The sequence below is a fragment of the Pogona vitticeps genome, chromosome 2 (genome assembly GCF_051106095.1).
Source record: "Pogona vitticeps strain Pit_001003342236 chromosome 2, PviZW2.1, whole genome shotgun sequence".
Classification (NCBI taxonomy): domain Eukaryota; kingdom Metazoa; phylum Chordata; class Lepidosauria; order Squamata; family Agamidae; genus Pogona; species Pogona vitticeps.
The window spans coordinates 310,526,018-310,546,377 of NC_135784.1; the positions used below are offsets into that span (position 1 = coordinate 310,526,018).

The 20,360-nt window shown below is 43.3% G+C and overlaps 1 protein-coding gene across 4 annotated transcripts in view; it reads right to left on the reverse strand.

Annotated features, from left to right (window-relative positions):
* The window catches only part of FAM219A (family with sequence similarity 219 member A), an 80,218-nt gene that overhangs the window by 14,913 nt on the left and 44,945 nt on the right, over nt 1–20,360 (reverse strand). For all 4 annotated transcript variants that reach the window (XM_072993020.2, XM_072993018.2, XM_072993022.2 and 1 more), the window contains exon 3: nt 1,233–1,335. In XM_072993020.2, the coding sequence (XP_072849121.2) occupies nt 1,233–1,335 (103 nt within the window). The remainder of the gene's footprint in view (nt 1–1,232; nt 1,336–20,360) is intronic.

The following is a 20,360-nucleotide window of genomic DNA, read 5'->3' on the forward strand; positions in this document are numbered from 1 at the left end:
CTGTCATGCATTAATCCAGGAGAGGACTACAGTGGTGCCCTGCTTGACGACATTAATCTGTTCCGTTAAAATCGCTGTTAAGCGATATCGTCGTCAAGCAAATGAAAAAAGTCCATTGAAATGCACTGAAAACCGGTTCAATGAGTTCCAATGGGTGAAATACCTCATTGTCCAGTGAAGATCTTCCATAGGGGAAGCCATTTTCGATTGCTGTTTTCCGAAAAGAGGTCCGGAAAACAGTGGGCGGCCATTTTGAAAACCCAATGATCAGCTGTTTTTGATCGTCGGGAAGTGAAAAATCGGTTCCTGAAGCAGGGAACCAATCGTTGTGAAGCGGATTTTCCCCATTGAAACATCGTTTTGCGATCGCACCTCATCGTGAAGCAACTTCGTCGTCTACCAGGGTAATTGTCAAGTGGGGCACCACTGTAACACAGCAGGAAAACCGCAGGCCACCATTCCTTCCCGGGTCTGGATGCTGTATTTCTGGTGACGTAGCCTGGAAACTGGCTACATCCCACTTATCTTGTATTTGACTTACTAAACCACCAGATACTTTTCACAGGTACTGCTGTCAAGCCCTGTGACACATCCTGAATGTGTGTGTCTGATTCTTCTTACTCAAATGCAGCTTTTAATTCTGATTTGTTTTTGTTTTCTTGAAAGCCATTATCAAATAACAGTTTTAATCCTGTTTGCCTCTAATTTCATTTCAGTTGCTATCCTGCTGTTTTACAGTCATTCCTATGCTCTTTTAAGTGGTTTTTAATCTTGGATTTGTTAAGTGCTCTGTGCAAACATGACTCTGTCACTGTTCTTGCCAGCCCCGCAACCACCACTGAGTTACACTGCTGGTGAGATAAATATGGCCTGCCAGATAATGTTGGACTCCCTTGGCCCAACCACCCTGGCAAATGGTAGAGATCATGGGAACGATAGTCAAGTGATCTCTGGAAGGCCTGGGGCCCCACCCCCAGCATATACAGCACCCACGGATCCTGTCTCATCAGCCATAAATTTGCATCATCTCTTTTCAAGGCTCCTCAGTCTGTGTCGGTTGCCCTATCTTTATTTTATTTATTTATTTATTATTTATTTATTTAATTTATATCCCGCCTATCTAGTCCCGAAGGACTACTCTAGGCGGCCAAAGATTCCCCAAAGAATCTGCATGAACAAACGAGGGTGTAATTGACACCTCAGGTATGACAGGGCTAAGCAGAGATCCCTACCTTGTCCGTGCCATTACGTTGTTCTTCTTGGGCTGCTGGTTCACTGGACTCCCCATGTTGCCGTTTTTCAGGGACCCTTTCCGAGCCAACTCCCTCTGTTTCTCTGCAGAAGGAAGGCAGACATGAAGATACAATGCTATGTTTCCTTTCTGATTAAATGACACCACAACAATACGCAAGATTATACATTGTTTTTCCTTGGTCTTCACTCGTCTTTCTTGGTGTCAATCTTGGCTTAAAGTACGTCTCCTTTTTATCAGCAAAGGACATTTGTGATCTGCTTCTGATTTTTGACGCTTGAGCATAAACTCCAGTGTGAACCAAAAAAAAGGGGGGGGGGAGGAGAACAGCTCTGACATCCATAACATTGCAATTGTGAAATACCACAAGGGTAGGGTTTCAGCGGTAGTCCTACTCTTTCTAACTCTTACCAAGTTGACATTCTGGCACTCTATAAACAACCCCTGATCACTATGTAGTCAAGGCTTCTTGTTTTACTGGATCAACATCATCATCATTGAACAGCAGAGCTGGTAGTTGAGTCATCAGGTCCAGCCCTTGTCAAAGAGGCCCTGTGAGGAATCGAACTCTGAACATCTGGTTCCTAAACCACTAAGCCAGGCTTGTCCAACTTGCGGCCCGAGGGCCACATGCAGCCCAGGTCAGCTCATAATGCGGCCCAGTGCAATTTTTTATTTTAAAAGAAATTCCAAAGTTTCAAGTTACACTGCTGGCGCTTGCAGCGGGAATGTGGCCAGGGCATGTCACAACAGCAGAGGGGGAGAGAGGGAAGGAAGGAGTGGGAGGGGACGGGACAGGGGGCCTGCGTGACTGCACTGCGCCATCCCCGTCAATAGGTGGATCCCATCCTGGCCCCATAAAGCCGCCCGGAGTCGAAGCTGGCAGCCTCTGCTGTCTGAGATCACAGCTGCCGGTAAGCGCGCTTGGAGTGGGGCTGTGGAGGACGGCTAGGGCTGCCCCCCCATGCGGCCCAAACCAAATGTATGTGCGGCCCAAACCAAATGTATGTGCGGCCCAAACCAAATTTTCATCTTCTAATGTGGCCCAGGGAAGGTGAAAGGTTGGACACCCCTGCACTAAGCCATCTAACAGTTCATGCTTTGTTTGAGTTATCATTTTATACATATCACACACATCAACTTCTGCCAGTCAAGGGTGAAGGACCCACATCTCATCACAAAACAGCAGCAGTTGCAAAAACAAAACAAAACAAAAAACCCCACAAAACTGTTCCTCCGCTTCTTAACAGTGAAGAGACCCTGCATGATATGCATACCATCACTGAGAGGTTTTAGCGCTCTCAGAATCCTTGTGGAGGTGCTGGCAGTCTTGCAAACAAGGGACACCTGTCAGGTCAGACAGTCTGAAGCCTGACCATATCCCCAAGAACCTAAAGAAATTTATAGACCTTTAAGGAAAAGATCAGAAGCCTGTGTTCATCACAGCTGGCATTTATCCCCCCCAAAAGAGTTAATGAAATCAGAATGAAATCAGACAATCATCTCCAATCCAATCCAAATTCATCTACCCAATATCAGTGTTGTTGGTATCCAGTTTGTAGAGCATAGTATGGAGTTGTGTTGCTTTCTTGTGCTTGCATGTGTCTCCTGTCTTCCTATATCTATTTATATTTTTCTCAGATGTCCACATCTTTTCCCCAATCTGTCAAAAATCTGTTTTCCAAGGCCTGCAATTTATAGGAGTCTGATGCAGCAAGGTGGGAAAATGTAATAGAGATTTCTATTACATAAGCAGCACTCTTTTCGCTTTATATTTCTATTGTCCCTACACCTCCTGTAGTTACAAGAGCTTGTAACTCAGAATCTAGCAGGCCGCCACTATGATGATAAACATAATTGTTGTGAATAAAATTCACAAAGCCTGGAGGGATAAAGGCATGTAACAGAAAAGATTTGGTACACCAAGGTACTGTAACACCAGAGTGCTGTAGCGTCAAATGGTGCAAGTTATAGGATCTGGAAACACCATCTCTGGCATTGTTAACACACTGCAACATAGATTCATAGAAAAGTGAAGTTGGAAGGGGCCTACAAGGCCATCAAGTCCAACCCCCTGCTCAATGCAAGAATACAAACCAAAGGATTCTGCCAGGTGATTATTTAAGTTTTTCTTGAATGCCTCCATAAACATGTTCTACTTATTTCAATATGTTTTCAATTCTCTCCCACAGCTTGACTGTAATCCATGAATGTGGTAATTCCTTCGAAAGGCAGTGTTACTGCACTGTGACTTTGTTCCCAGGTTTAGTGGAAAACAGGTGAATTGTTTTGCAAACACTTTTAGTATACCACTGTTCAAGTCTCATTTTCAAAAACACTTCTATTTTCAAGGCTATTTTTTTCTATACCCCCTCTTAATCATTCTAACACTCTATACATTCAGAATTTCACATCTTGACACACTAACATGGTTTCCATGGAAAAGGCTGCTTCTAGGTAGCTTCTAGGATGGCTTTTACCCTCTGAGAGAAGATGAACAGATTCAGTGGGACTCTGTTTACAGGGTAAAAAGTGGAGATTGGTTTTCGCTGCTGTGGCCAATTTTATCAGCAGCCCTTAACAGGTTTCAGGCTAGATAGTTGGGAGATGGTCCCTGGGCCTGAAGAAATTGTCCAGACCCGTCATAGATTCTGTGGCCTCAGGTTCAAGCTGCTTTGGGACAGAAATAACTAAAAATATCCCGGGAGTAGCTTTCGGCTTGTTGCGGCAAACAACAGCATATATTAAGTATACTGCAATATGTTAAAAGCGTAGAGTTTAAGGATTGGCTCTTGGCAGGCAAACATACTAACAGGGAATAGAAAACCCAGCAAAGGTTTGGTGGAGAGAGAGAACGCATCCTGTTTTCCCAGCTCAGTTCGGCTTGTTAACAGCAGCAAGACAGGAAGGTGAAAGGAAGGGCAACACACGGCTTCAGGGAACCACAAAACCTTTCGCTGCTCTCCAAATCAACATGGGGAGGGGGCAGGGGGTGGGAAGAGACAGAAAGCCCACAGCCTCTTTTTTTGGAGCTGCTCCACTGCTGGAAAGCTTGTCAACTTGAAGAGGCCTCAGAGTAATTTTCACCTCGATGCCCAACGCAGCAAAGATTAACCTGGTGAAATGAGGCTATTCCCAGGGTCTGATCTCTTTTAATGATGTACGAGCTGTTGTGGGTCCTGTCTAAGCAGAAAGGCTGGGTTAAAAAAATATTCTAAATAAATGAATAAAACATAAGGGCTGCCCGATACGTCTGAGTTCCTATCCACGGCCTAACCTTGGTCACATCCTGCAAGGGCAAGTTTCCCTTCCAGCACAAGCAGGATGATCATGCTTGTGAGATAACAAGCAGGATTTAATTCACCGAAGGCTGGGCCAGTCAGGGTCAGAGCAATGAATATGTGTTATTTGTGGTTATTAAGGCCTCCTCCTCCCACCATCCAGGCGGTAAGCAAGGCTCTCGCTTCCATTCTCGGGCGGATGCCACCATTGGTTCCGGGACAGAGGTACCCCGCAGCCACCGGGCCAGAAGGTCACGCGTCTGCTCCTCCTGCTGCTCCAACTGAGCCGGGAACACTGTGCCCAGCACAAGCCAAGCTTGTGATGGCGGCTGCTGAGCAAGAAAGCACCCGGGACCAAGAGGTACATGTTTGCATCTGCCTGAATGACTGCAGGAAGATCCTGGTGATTCTAAGTGCCAGCCCTGAAAGACATTGATGGCAAATTCTTGCCGGCTGATGACTTGCGCTGAGCATGCGCAACTGGCTAAGGCTTATAATCTTTGAAATTCCGTTCCTCATCTTCAGATGCCTACACCTCTTCTGCAGGTGAATATTGGGCTTTATTGAACTCTGATATGAAGGTATTGGTACAGATGATCTATCCAGGCTGCATTGGACAAACATGCATGTATTATTGTTGTTGTTTTGACTTATAGACCGCCCCACAGTGCTAGAGCACTCTCTGGGCAGTTTACAACAATAGTTAATGCAAGGAACACTTTCCGCCACAGCCCCCTCGCCCCTGTGAGCTGGGTACTTATTTCACCAGCCTTGGAAGGATGGAAGGCTGCCATGAGCTGGCTACCTGAACCTGCTGGGATCAAACTCAGGACGTGAGCATAGGCTTAACTACAGCACTGCAGTTTATTCACTGTGCCACAGTTATTCTTAACACTAGACTACTGTAATGCTCTCTACATAGGGCTGCCCTTGAAAACAGTATGGAAACCTCAGTGGGTACAAAATGCAATGGCCAGATTGATTACCAGGATGAGTCAATTTGATCCCATATCCCCAGTTGTGGTGGACCTTCAAGGGCTCCCGGCTAGTTTCCCTGCTGAAGTCAACGTGTTCGTTTTGACTTCTGATGCCCTTAATGGTTTAGGACCTTGAGAGCTGTCAGAATGTCTCTCTGAAATCAGCTGTCCTGCCCCACTCTTCTCAATCCATGTTGTAAAAAGTTGCTACACTGAGGAAAGCCAAAAAGATGAATACTGTAAAAGGAATTGTGCTTTTTCAACTGGGGCCCCTAGTCTCTTGAATAAAATGCCAACAAAGATATTCCAGGCCTCTTTCCTTCCTCCATTCAGAAAGATGGTAAAGGCTGAATGATTTAAAACCGCCTTTAACAACTGAATCCTGTGTAAGTTGTCACAGGATTAGTTTTAATCTCTTTTAGTTTGTTTGTATGGTTATTCATATCTATGGCTTAATGACTGTCTATTGTAGTGCTATATTATTTTTTAATTGTATTTTTTTGTTATTGTGATGTATGGAGGGTTTGTGAATTTTAACGTCTTCTAAAGCTTGCACTAATGAGGTGGCAAACAAACAAACATTGTTCAAAACATGATGCCAAAGGGTAGCACTGCTGTGATCTGCATAGCCCCCAATACAGTGGTGCCTCGCATTATGACGTTAATTTGTTCCAGCAAAATCGCTGTAGAACAAAAACGTCGTAATGCGAAAATAAAAAGCCCATTGAAATGCATTGAAACCCCTTCAATGCATTCCAATGGGCTGGAAACTCACCATCCAGTGAAGAACCTCCATAGGGCAGCCATTTTCGGTGCCTGTGAAGCGAGGAATCCGTCCCAGAAAACAGTGGGGAGCCATTTTATTTACCTGACGGCCATTCTGAAACTGACGACCAGCTGGAGGAAAATCGTTGTTTTGCGAAGAATCGGTTCCCGAAGCAGGGAACCGATCATCGCAAAGCAAAAAAACCCCATTCAGACCATCGTTTTGCGATCGCAAAAAGATCGTAGTAATGCGGTTTTGTCATAATGCGGGGCAATCGTAAGGCGAGGCACCACTGTATAGAGAGATGATATATTAGGGTTACAGTTTCACAGCTTCACAGACATTATATAAATACAAGGCAGGAAGGGAATGAGCCTATATGCTGGTGGAAATGGTTTTTTAAAAACCTTGGTACATTTTTTTTAAAAAATTAGTAACTTTGGCACTTTACAAATCAGCAATACCCTGTTAAAAAGCCCATGCCTGAGACAACATTTGTAATTCGTAATCAAGGTGGGGGTTAACCACTATTCTGGAAGGTGCCCTGAAGTGAACCTTCAGCTCAAGCACTGTGCTGGGCAAAGGGTGTCCCTCGGATATCAAATACGTCAAATATGCTCCCTAATTTGTTATCTAGTAGATACAAATATGAGCAACAATAAGCTACCGATAAGTCCTACTGCTCACGACACGTTAGGCATAACTTGAGTGATGTCCGACTTAAGTGTGGTAGCACAATTCTACAATTGGGGAGGCATTAAGCAACTACTTGAACCCATTTGCAGTTTGTTTGTACCATGTTTTCCTGAAAATAAGACAGGGTCTTATATTAATTTTTGCTCCAAAAATGCATTAGGGCTTATTTTTAGGGGGTGTTTTGTTTTTCATGCACAACAATCTACATTTTATGGAAGCCGCTCAGAGTGGTCAATCCGACCAGATGAGCGGGATATAAATCAAATCAAATCAAATCAAATCAAATAAATAAATAAATAAATTTATTCAAATAGTTATGTTACCTTCTTCTGATTGCTGCACAAGGCTAGAGGGTGGGGTTTCACTGAACTGGGTCTTATTTTTGGGGTAGGGCTTATATGATGAGCATCCTGAAAAATCATACTAGGGCTTATTTTCAGGGAAACAGGATGGCAGCAAGTAATCTAGTGCCCTCCAAATGTTTGGACTAAAACTCCCATAAACCCCAGGCTGCATGGCCAATAGTCAGCGATTATGGGTAAGGTAGCCCCCAAATCTGGAAGTCATTCAGTTTGCTCACTACTCAATTCAGCTGCCTTGAATCTTAAAACTCACTTCTGTCTAATGCAATCTAATGAATTAGGGTAAGAAAGGAGGTGGATTTTATTTTCACGATATCCATTAAAAAAAGCTGCAGCAGTAAAGTTGATTTCTGAAAGGCTGATTAGTCAGGTTAAGCATCTTGAAAAGAAATTAAAATGTCTTTCAATATCCACCAGAGGAATCTGATCAATAGATTGCTATTTAGTGAAATTATATTATTCCATTTTTGTTCAGAGTTCTTTGTGCTTTTCACCACTTTGGTTAACCCACTGAAAGAATTCAATTTCAGACAGTACTCCAGGGGCTTCACACTTTCTCTCCAAAACAATTCTGAGGTTTTAAAAGCGTTCAAGCTATTTTTCAGCCTCTACCTCTCTTGATCTTGCAAGTTTTTTTTTAAATTGATTCTGGAATGCTATCATTTGGTTCCAGCAACATCATCCCTCATTTCTACTCTTTGAAAAGAGTGTAGAAATCTTACTTTTATTCATATCACCTTAAGGCAGTCACAAGGAAATCCAGAATTTTCTCAATTCTGTTCTGAATGCCTGTATTAAAATACATCATGGTTATAATCCAGAGACTGTTAACTGTTCAAATTCAAATGACAAGGCTAAAAAGGCATAGGTGAACTGTTTTGAAAGTGCATGCAACAGTCTCTCAGAAAGTACATTTTAAACCGATTGTAACTTACCCACTCGTGAGAATCTACTGACCATGAATACCCTTTTTTTCCTGCTATAGCAGTGGACAGCTAAATGGCAAAATGTCATCTCTAGTGCCCATCTCTCCCATGATCAGAAGTTCTCTAATGTCCATTAATTAAAATTCATACATGGTCTGGAAGAAACCCTTGTTCTCTCTTGCCTTCTTCTATGCTTAAAATTCCCCCTCCCGGTCATATATTTTTATCCCAGAAATGTTCAGCTGATGCTGAGGTAAGGGCTAGTAGCTATCAAGATGTGAAATTTTATGTGTATAGATTGTTAAAATAATTAAGGAAGGTGTAGGAAAAGCAGTCCTGAAAATGTACTGTACACTGTTTCATTTAAAATGAGGCTTGGACAGCAGTTTACTTAAAGTAACTGTGAAAACAATCAGTTGGCTCTGCAGCTGAGCAAGGTCACTGTATCAAAACATCATTGACAATTGAATGTGTTTTACAAAAGATAACGAACTGTAAACAAACGAGAGAATTAAAAGTGTATTGAAATAAATTGAATATATTTGTGTTGCAATGTGTTAATATGACCAGAGGTGGCATTTGCAGGTCCACAGATTCAAGCTGGGTGAGCATTTAGATTTAGCATTTATTTTGTGTGTGTTCTTAATATGCTTAGAGGCTTAAAAAGTCACTAAAATATTCTTAGTTTTAAAAAGATGGTATTTTAGAATTGCATTCTATGTTTTTTAAAATGTGCCTTTTTAAGGTTATAAGCCCCTCCGTTGTTAGAATGTAAATGAAACATTGCCAGTTTTCTTTTTTTATTCTTAACATATTTTTTATTGTATTTTGGATTGGATTCTGACTTAAATATTTTTCTGGAACTTCAGTTTAGTTTTCATATATTTTGAAAGAATTTGTATGGACAGTTAGTTTTCCATAGCTATAAGACTTTTTAACAATTCTGAAGTATTTCTACACATGAAACATAGAAGCAATGTAGATAAGTAAAGCTTGTAGAGTTAGACAAGCTAATATTGCCTGGAATTACTGCAACAATGAAAAGAACACAGCCAAACATCCCAAAAAACACACCTCGTTCTCTAATCAATACCACATTCAGTACTCTTTCTCGATTCCTGCAACTTTGCAGCCTACAGAAACCCTCACTAAAAGAGGAGAGCAAGTCTTCTGTGCTGGCCAGTGACTCCATCATTTCACTGAAATTACAGGAAAAAAAAGGGCTCCTAATTAAAGGATCTTTTGGAGATCATTCATTGATAAGGTTGCCATGAGTAGGAAATGACTTAATAGCACATAACAGCAGCAGCAGGAGGAATGTGTGTCACATGTATGGGGACAAAACCCAACTCTTATCTCTCCTTTCTGCCTAACTCCAAAGAAGCTCTTCATGTTCTAAACCAAGGCTTGTTGTCAGTAATAGGATAGATGGCAGATTGAAACTTAATACAGACAAGACAGAGGCAATCAACAGGCAGATCAAGGAGATCCAACCTGCGCCAGATGGCGTTATGGGCTCGCAGCTTGGGTGTACTCCTAGACTCCTACCCAGGCCTGGATGCTTGAGTCTTGGCCATGGTCAATAGTGCACCTGCGTAGTTAAAGCTGGTACGTCAGCTACACCCATTCCCGGGGAGGTACGAGTTGGCTACAGTGCCTTAGTTGCATCCTGCTTGGATAACTGTAATACACTCCATGTGGGGCTGCCTTTGAAACTGCTTGGAAACTTCAGATGTCTCAAAATGTTGTAGCCGGGCTGGTGACTGGAGCCGGTTACAAGGAAAACCTCATGTCTCCATTACAACAGCTTCCCTTACTGTTGTCTGTTCCTGGGCCCAATTCAAAGTCCTTATTATGACTTATAAAGTCCTATACATATGGCTTGGACCTCGCCTCTCTGAAGGACCGTATCTCCGCACAGGGCTCCAAAGATTTTCATGTCTTCTCAGGCATGTTCAGGTGCAAATAAGAGAGGGCCTTTCCCGTGGCTATTCCCAGATCATGAATTGCCCTCCCTCGGTTGGCTAGCTCAGCCCTCTCCCTCTTGCCCTTCCAGCAACAGGTGAAGGTCCTTTTTAGACAGCTTTTAACAATGAATTGGGCAGTGAAATGTTTGGATCCTCAGTAATAATTAGATGTGTTTATTGTATTTTGAATACATTTAGATTTTAATGATTTGTGAGCTGCCCTGGTCTCTTCACTGGGAGAAAGGTGGCATACACAAACAAACAAACATTTTAAAGACTAGAGAATGTATGTCAAGGGATGCCCTCAAATACACTTGGAATAACGGGGAAAACTGGCATTATTTTTGACCAACAGCAAGCAAGTATGAGGGGAAAATAACTTATTTCATTGCCACTGTAACAAAAATATAAGAGGGACAAGGGAGATATGGCTATTAATTCATCATATCTATATGTCATCTTTTATTTCAGTTCTCAAGAAAGCTTATTTTCTAGTTCAAAGCAATTTCATAAAATACATTACAAATCAATGTGACCAGAAAAAAAGAGAGAGAACAGGACTACAAAGAGAACAGGAGCAAAATCAAAAGCAACTACAAAGGCAGAATATGAGATCCAAGTTAATGCCCAAAGAATGGAGAACAAATCACAGCTTAGTGCTGAAAGTGAGACCTGTCTTTGGAGAGCAGAGTAATGCACCATCACACCACCATTCAAGAGGTGGGATGGGGTGGGGGAGAAATCCTAAAGATGTTAGCTAAGTGGCCAGGATGGTAATAGAGACCCACCACCCAATGTACCCCCTTCCCCGGTGTTCTTTTGCCTGACACAATCCAAAATGGTGGTCTGTTTGGAAATGTTAAGCTACCTCTTCTGTGGGGGGCACTGAAAACTGAACCAGCCAAAGCTGCGATGTTCACAGAATTACAGAACTAGTGAAGGGGTACTGAGGGCTATCTAGTCTAATCTGCCAATGCAGAAGATCCACAACACGGAATCCTACAATTGTCAACCTGAGTTCCAAGAAATCAAAGCCCCATCTGCTCAGTGAGAACATGACACCAACACACCCATTTCCACCATAAGGCAACAAAAACGTGTGCTGCTTATATACCGCCGCATAGCACTTACAGCACTCTCTGGGTGGCTTACATGTTAATGATGCTAGGCTACCCCCCCTTGAGCTGGATAGGTACTCATTTTACTGACCTTGGAGGATAGAAGGCCGAGTCAACTTTGAGCCAGCTACCTGGAAATGAACCCCGGGTGGTGAGCAGTTTTGGCTGCACTACAACAGTTTAACCACTGCACCGTGAGGCTGTTTAAAGGCTTTCAGCATGCATATTTTGCATGTATCTGTAGCGTGTGCAAGCACAGACTGTTTGCACACATGTGCTTATAGCATTGGTAGAGGACTGAGTCTCTTTCAGGGTGAATAAAGGGATGCTTTTGCATCTTTATTTCATAGTTCTGTATATTTCGTGAGAGTTATCCAACCCGCTGCAACCAAAGCATGAAGAACTGAGGGTGTATCACCCTCTCTCAAGATGGAATGCAGATAGTTTGCCACAACATGTCAAAGATGTTACATGCCATTCATAGTAGTAGATTCTAGTAGGATGTTCAAGTGCCTTCTTCTATATTTAGGACATAATTCCCAAAATAATGAGGAAAAAGAAACCCCCCACCCCCGCAAGTCATTCATTAAATTGGCAACCTGATCCAGGTCTCTGGAGGTGAGAGACTACTGCATTAACCTCAAAGTTCATCCTCACAGCTCAGGCTATTGCAGAAAATGCAATCAGAGATCTCATTTTAAGTCTCTCTTTCTAATAAATGCCCCGCAGGAGGGAAAATGAATGGCAGCCCAGGGGATTCACAAAAGTGTTCTGGGTAAAAGGGTAGGATTGCTATTTTTTTTTTTTTTTTTGCTATTCCATCTTGGTAATCCTCTCTTTAAATTAATTGTTTTAAATTGAAATTTGTAATTTTATGATTTTATATATTTTTATACTGTTTTGTTTTATTTTGTAAGCCGCCCCGAGTAGACATGGTCTAGAGGGGCGGGGTAAAAATCAAATCAATCAATCAATAAAATAAATAAATAAAATTAAACTTCTTCAGGGCAGGTGACTCTTTTAAGGAAGTGCAAGTGAAATCTAACAAGTGTGTACTCAGTAGTGAAGAACAGAGCTTGAGGAATATGATCATGTACCACACTGAACTCATTCTCTAAGTAACATGGTGACAGAGCAATATTTTCTGCGTACAGAAAACAAAGCAAATAACTTCCATCTCAAACATCAACAATATTATATAGAGACTTCCATTTGTTTTCTGTAAGACTGCACTTGTACGATGCAATTTTGACACACAGCTGACCACATGCATGGTTATGCTCTCTTAACGCTGGAGAGGGTGTCGGGAAACAGGTACTTATTTCTGTATGTGATGGGAATGTGAGACTGTATTGAAATGTTGGCAATTGGTTTTTAAGGAAATGAATGAAATAAGAAATTTAAAACTATCTGCATGTCCTAAGATAGAAATGTAATCAATATTTGAAAATGAGGTAGGTAACTGGACAACTGGAGGCACTCATTTCACACGCTAGCAAGGTTATGCTCAAAACTCTACAAACAAGGTAAGCTTCAGCAGTATGTGGACCAAGAACTCCCAGAGGTACAAGCTGGATTTCTAAGGGGCAGAGGAACTAGAGACCAAATTGCTAACATGCGCTGGATTATGGAGAAAGCCAGAGAGTTCCAGAAAAATATCTACTTCTGCTTCATTGAATATGCAAAAGCCTTTGACTGTGTCGACCACAGCAAACTATGGCAAGTCCTTAAAGAAATGCGAGTGCCTGACCACCTTGTCTATCTCCTGAGAAACCTATATGTGGGACAGGAAGCAACAGTTAGAACTGGATACGGAAACAATGATTGGTTCAAAATTGGGAAAGGAGTATGACAAGGCTGCATATTGTCCCCCTGCTTATTTAACTTATATGCAGAATACATCATGCGAAAGGCAGGACTGGATGAATCCCAAACCGGAATTAAGATTGTCGGAAGAAATATCAACAACCTCCGATATGCAGATGATACCACTCTCATGGCAGAAAGTGAAGAGGAATTAAAGAACCTTGTAATGAGGATGAAAGAGGAGAGTGCCAAAAATGGTCTGAAACTCAACATCAAAAAAATTAAGATCATGGCCACTGGTCCCATCACCTCCTGGCAAATAGAAGGGGAAGATATGGAGGCAGTGACAGATTTTACTTTCTTGGGCTCCATGATTACTGCAGATAGCGACAGCAGCCACAAAATAAGGTGCCTGCTTCTTGGGAGGAAAGCGATGACAAACCTAGACAGAATCTTCGAAAGCAGAGACATCACCTTGCTGACAAAGGACAAGCTATGGCTTTTCCTGTAGTGATGTATGGAAGTGAGAGCTAGACCACTGGTTCTTAACCTTGGGTTACTCAAGAGTTTTGGACTGCAACTCCCAGAAGCCTTCGCAACCAGCTGTCCTGACTGGGGTTTCTGGGAGTTGCAGTTCAAAAGCATCCGAGTAACAAAGGTTAAGAACCACTGAGCTAGACCACAAATAAAGAAGGCTGACCACCAAAGAATGGATGCTTTGAATTGTGGTGCTGGAGGAGACTCTTGAGAGTCCCCTGGACTGCAAAGAGAACAAACCTATCCATTTTGAAGGAAATCAACCCGGAGTCCTCACTGGAAGGACAGATGCTGAAGCTGAGGCTCCAATACTTTGGCCATCCCGTGAGAAGAGAAGACTCCCTGGAAAAGCCCCTGATGTTGGGAAAGTGTGAAGGCAAGAGGAGAAGGGGACGACAGAGGACTAGATGGATGGACAGGGTCATCAAAGTGACCAACATAACTTTGACCCAACTCTGGGAGGCAGTGGAAGACAGGAGGGCCTGGAGTGCTCTGGTCCAGGTGGTCACAAAGAGTCAGACACTACTAAACGATTAAACAACAACAACATGACGTATTTTTCTTTGCAGCAGCGGACTTTCCTTTCACTTCCAGGCATGTCTGCAGCTGAGCGTCCTTTCGGCTTTGGCCCAACTACTTCATTAGCTCTGGAGCTACTTGTACTTGTCCTCCGCTCTTCCTCAGTAGCATGTTGGATGCCTTCCGACCTGAAGAGCTCACCTTCCAGTGTCATATCTTTTTAGCCATTTGTTTCTGTCCATGGAGTTTTCTTGGTAAAGATACTGGAATGGCTTGCCACTTCCTGCTCCAGGTGGATCGTGTTTAGTCAGAACTCCATCAATTCTCAACAAGAGCATAAGATTTTCACATAGAATAGGAAATTTTAGCAAGGAGCACGTGAAAACCTACTAACCTGTTTGCCCAGTAAGTCAAGTACATTACAGCACTCAATCCAATAGCAGCTATGGAAGTAACGAACAATCCCTTTATCTTGGTTCACAGTTGTGATAAGAGAATAGATCATCAAGGGGGAAGGCACTATCAGAAAATAGAAAAGTGGAAAGCCAACTGCTGAAACTTTTTGAAGAGGCACTCTGTTTCACCACATTTCATAAAAAGAAAACCATATCAAAAGTATTGTGTCACCTTAAAGACTAACTTATTTCAGCATGCACTTCCATGGACTGCCATTGTTATGTGCCAACAAATCAATTTTGACTTACAATGTCTTTATTAATTAGGGATCTCAAAAAAGGCCTCATGTTAAAAGCAGTCTTCAGATCTTCACACTCAACACCAAGTGGCACCTCTTTTATTGAGTCAACCCATCTAATGTTCAGTCATCCTCTTTTCCTGCTGCCTTTGGGAGTTGGTGAGTACTCCAATGCTGGAGGCATTCAAGAAAAACTTAGATAATCACCTGGCAGATATGCTTTGATGGTATTCTTGCATTCAGCAGGGGGTTGGACTTGATGGCCTTGTAGGCCCCTTCCAACTTCACTTTATTATGATTCTACCCTGTTTCCCCGAAAATAAGACCTAGCTTGAAAATAAGCCCTAGTATGATTTTTCAGGATGCTCATAATATAAGCCCTACCCCCAAAATAAGCCCCAGTTAAGTGAAACCACCGTTGTGCAGCAACCAGCAGAAGATGACATGACTGTACTGTATTTGAATAAATGTAGATTGTTTTCCATGGAAAAAATAAAACATCCCCTGAAAACAAGCCCTAATGCATTTTTTGGGTAAAAAATTAATATAAGACCCTGTCTTATTTCCGGGGAAACACGGTATGATTCAAGTTTTCCTAGCACTATTGTCTTTTCTAGGGAATCTTGCCTTCTCATGATGTGCACAAAGCCTTAGTTTAGACATGTTTGTTCTAAACATAATTCAGGCTTGATTTAATCTGTCTTTCAGTTGTTTGTTTTCCTGGTGGTCCATGGGATCCGTAAAGCTCTCCTCCAACACCTTACTTGAAATGATTTGAGTTTTTCCCTTTCAATTTTGCTCACAGTCCAGCATTCACACCTGTGCATAGTACGTGGGAATACCACAGTGTGGAGGATGTTGATCTCTAGTGATACATCCTTACTCTTAAGGATCCTTTTTCATGGATTACAACCCACAAATTGTTTGGGGAAATTCCCCATGAGCTGAAAAGTGAGCACTTTCATGGTCTTGTTTTGAAAAAGAATAGCCCTACACACAATCCCTGGCTGAAAGAGAAATTTGCTATGTGAAGGAGTTGCCAATCAGTGTAAATCAGGGATTCCCAACCTTGGGCAACCCAGGTATTTTTTAGATGCAGCTCCCAGAAACTCCAGCCAGCAGAGCTGGTGGTAAAGCCTTTGGGTAACTGCAGTCCAAGAACAGCTGGATCACCTAAGGTTGGGAACTAACCGGGATGTTGGCAAATTTTTAGGTTTGAGTCCCGAGTTCGAGTTCAGGTCCTTGGGACAAAGTCCTGAGTCTCAAAAGCCCCAAAAGTCCAAGTTCATTTTAAAAACAAAATTTCACCCCAGAAAAAAAGGAGATAGATGGGTTCGAATCAAAAGTAAAGTTTGAGTCACTGGAAAAAAGAGAAAAAAACAACAAAAAACAACCCAAGTCAAATTCGAGTCAAGTTGCCAGTGCAATTTTAATCTGAAGCTAAGCCTGCAACTTGAGTCCCCATCCCTGGGAACTACTGGTGTAGACAATACAGTGGTGCCTTGCTTAGCGACATTAATTCGTTCCTCAAAAATCGCTGCAGAACGAAAACGTCGCTATGCGATATTAAAAAGCCCATAGAAACGCATTGAAACCCCTTCAATACGTTCCTATGGGCTTAAAACTCACAGTTGAGCTAAGATCCTCCATAGCGCCGCCATTTTCGGTGCCTCTAAAGCGAGGAATCCGTCCCTAAACACAGTGGGCAGCCATGTTTTTTTTCCCCGGTGGCCATTTTGAAACCGCTGATCAGCTGTGCGAAAATGGGGGCTTTGCGATGATCGCTTCCCTGCGATCATCGCAAAGCGAAAATACTCCATAGAGAACATCGCAAAGTGATCACTTTTGCAATCACAAAAACAGCATCGCTAAGCAATTTTGTCGCTAAACGGAGCGATTGCTAAACGAGGCACCACTGTACTCTGCTGGATGGACCAATGATCTGAGTTGGTACAGTGTGCCTTCCAATGGATGATGTGCTTATTATAATCTGTCGGTGTGCCCTGACCTGACCATAATCACCCACAGCTTGTTCATACAAAATGTGAATGTTCAAGGCCCACGGGTTTTACAATGGGCAAAGCCCCCCCCATTAAAAGGACAAAAAAAAAATACTCTTGTGACATACCTGCAGTTTATTTATTAATAGATTTATAACCCACATCTTCTTTTCCATCAAGGAACATCCAAGACAGCTAACTGCATCTTCAAGATAACAGTTAGGCATCCTTCAGTCTTGAAAGACTATGGTAACGTGCTCTGTATGGAGGACTTGGAACAGCGCCTAGTGTGGCTGAGAAGGCCAATTCGAGAGTGATAATCTCTTCCACACTGAAAACAAATCCAATCTGTCCCCTGTCCGGCTCCCTGGTTTTGCTGCTTTTGTGACTTCCTCTTTGCCTCGGCCTGCTGGGCAAGGGTCTCTTCAAATTGGGAGAGGCCGTGATGCACCACCTGCCTCCAGGCTGAACGCTCAGATGTCAGGTTTTCCCATCTGTTGAGGTCTATTCCTAAGGCCTTCAGATCTCGCTTGCAGATGTCCTTGTATCGCAATTGCGGTCTCCCTCTGGGGCGCTTTCCCTGCAGTAATTCTCCATAGAGGAGATCCTTTGGAATCCGACCATCAGCCATTCTCACAACGTGCCCGAGCCAACGTAGACGTCGCTGTTTCAGTAATGTATTCATGCTGAAAATTTCAGCTCGTTCTAGGACTACTCTGTTTGGAACTTTGTCCTGCCAGGTGATACCAAAAATCCGTCGGAGGCAACGCATATGGAAGGTGTTCAGCTTCCTCTCCTGCCGTGCACAAAGGGTCCAGGACTCACTGCAGTACAGGAGTGTGCTTAGGACACAGGCTCTATAGACCTGGATCTTCGTATGTGTCGTCAGCTTCTTATTGAGCCATACTCTCTTTGTGAGTCTAGAGAACATGGTGGCTGTTTTGCCAATGCGTTTAATCCAGCTCGACATCTAGAGAGAGGGTGTCCGAGATGGTTGAGCCGAGGTACACAAAGTCATGAACAACCTCCAATTCTTGTGTGGAGATGGTAATAGAAGGAGGTGAGTCCACGCCCTGGCCCATGACTTGTGTTTTCTTCAGGCTGATTGTTAGTCCAAAGTCTTGGCAGGCCTTGCTGAAATGATTCATGAGTTGTTGGAGGTCTTCAGCAGAGTGGGCAACGATGGCTGCGTCATCTGCGAAGAGGAAGTCCCGCATGCATTTCAGTTGAACTTTGGTCTTCGCTCTCAATCTAGAGAGGTTAAAGAGCTTTCCGTCTGATCTAGTCCGGAGATAGACACCCTCGGTTGCAGTTCCAAACGCATGCTTCAGCATGACAGCAAAGAAGATCCCAAAAAGTGTTGGTGCGAGGACACAGCCCTGTTTCACTCCGCTTCGGATGTCAAAGGGGTCTGATGTTGAGCCGTCAAAAACTACAGTGCCTTTCATTCCCTCATGGAAAGATCTGATGATGTTAAGGAGACGAGGTGGACATCCAATCTTGGGAAGTATTTTAAAAAGCCCATCCCTGCTAACCAGATCAAATGCTTTTGTAAGGTCTATGAAGGCCACTAAGAGAGGCTGTTGTTGTTCCCTGCATTTCTCCTGCAGCTGTCGGAGGGAGAATACCATGTCAGTGGTGGATCTATTAGCTCGAAATCCGCCCTGTGATTCTGGATAGACTCTGTCTGCAAGCACCTGGAGCCTCTTCAGCACAACACGGGCAAGCAGCTTCCCTACCACGCTAAGAAGAGAGATGCCACGGTAGTTATTGCAGTCACCCCTGTCGCCTTTGTTCTTGTACAGTGTGACAATGTTTGCATCCTTCATGTCCTGTGGTACTCCACCTTCTCTCCAGCAGAGACAAAAGACTTCATACAGTTCGGTGGTGATGATCTCTTTACAGCATTTCAGCACTTCAGCAGGGATGTTATCCTTTCCAGGTGCCTTGCCGGAGGCAAGGGAGTCCAAGGCCGCTTTTATTTCTGCTAAGGTTGGTTCGCTGTCCAGCTCTTCCAAGACAGGCAGGCACTCAATGTTATTTAATGCTTCTTCAGTTACTACATTCTCTCTGGAATATAGCTCAGAGTAGTGCTGTACCCAGCGTTCCATCTGCTGTGCTCGGTCCTGGATGAGCACACCTGTAGCAGACTTCAAGGGAGCAGATTTCTTCTGTATTGGATCTAAGGCCTGCTTGATACCGTCATACATTCCTTTGATGTTACCTGTGTCCGCTGCTAACTGTATCTGAGAGCACAGCTGGAGCCAATAGTCATTGGAGCATCTCCTGGCAGCCTGTTGGACTTGGCTGCGAGCAGCTCAAAGAGCTTGCAAGTTGTACTCGCTAGGACAGGCTTTGTATGCTGCTAGAGCTCTTCTCTTATCCTCGATGGCTGGGATTAACTCCTCTGAATGGGCTTCGAACCAGTCAGCCATCTTTTTGGTCTTCTTGCCAAAGGTGGACAAGGCGGTGTTATAGACAGTGTTCTTGAAGTGTTCCCATCGTTCAGGTGCATTTGCATTAGCCGGACCTGGAAGGGCTTCCTCAAGTGCTTGGGCAAATTCCTTCACTTTTCTTTGATTGCAAGTCTTGCTGATGTCAATACGTGGTCTTCCTTCCTTTTTCGTGTGATATACTCTCTTTGTTCGCAGTTTCACTCTACTACACACCAGGGAGTGATCAGTATCACAATCAGCACTCTGGTAACTGCATGTGATCATAATACTAGGAAGGCTGGAACGTCTAGTGAGGATTAGATCGAGCTGATGCCAATGCTTGGATCTTTGATGTCTCCAGGAAACTCTGTGTTGCAGCTTCGTGTTAAAGAATGTTTTGCTGACACAAAGACCATAATAGCAGCAAAACTCCAGCAAGCGTTGGCCATTTTCATTCATCTTTCCAATGCCAAAATGGCCTAAACAAGTGGGCCAAGAATTATGATCAGCACCAACTCTAGCGTTAAAGTCTCCAAGAATGAACAGTGCCTCTCTTTCAGGGACTTTTTTGATAGTAGCTGCCAGATCGTCATAGAATTTGTCTTTCGCTTCTGGAGTGGATGACAGTGTTGGTGCATATGCACTAATGAGGGTTACTGTTCCTGCTGATGAGTGGAGCTGCAGAGACAGGATTCTTTCACTCCCCACAGTGGGTGGAACAATGCATCTCAGAAGAGTATTTCTGACTGCAAAGCCAACACCATATTCCCTGGTCTCATTCGATGGTTTTCCCTGCCAGAAAAATGAGAAGTTTTTTTTCTTTGACAGATCCCAAGTCTGGCAGTCTTGTCTCTTGTAGGGCGACAATGTCCATCTGCAGTCTACTCAGTTCCATGTCAATGACAGCTGTCTTGCGCACATCGTCTATTTCTTGCAGGTCATTAGGAAAGCCGTAGTAAGGAAAGCCAGGGGTCATTGTCCATACATTCCAGGTGCCCAGCTTTAGAGCAGAAGTTTTCTTACG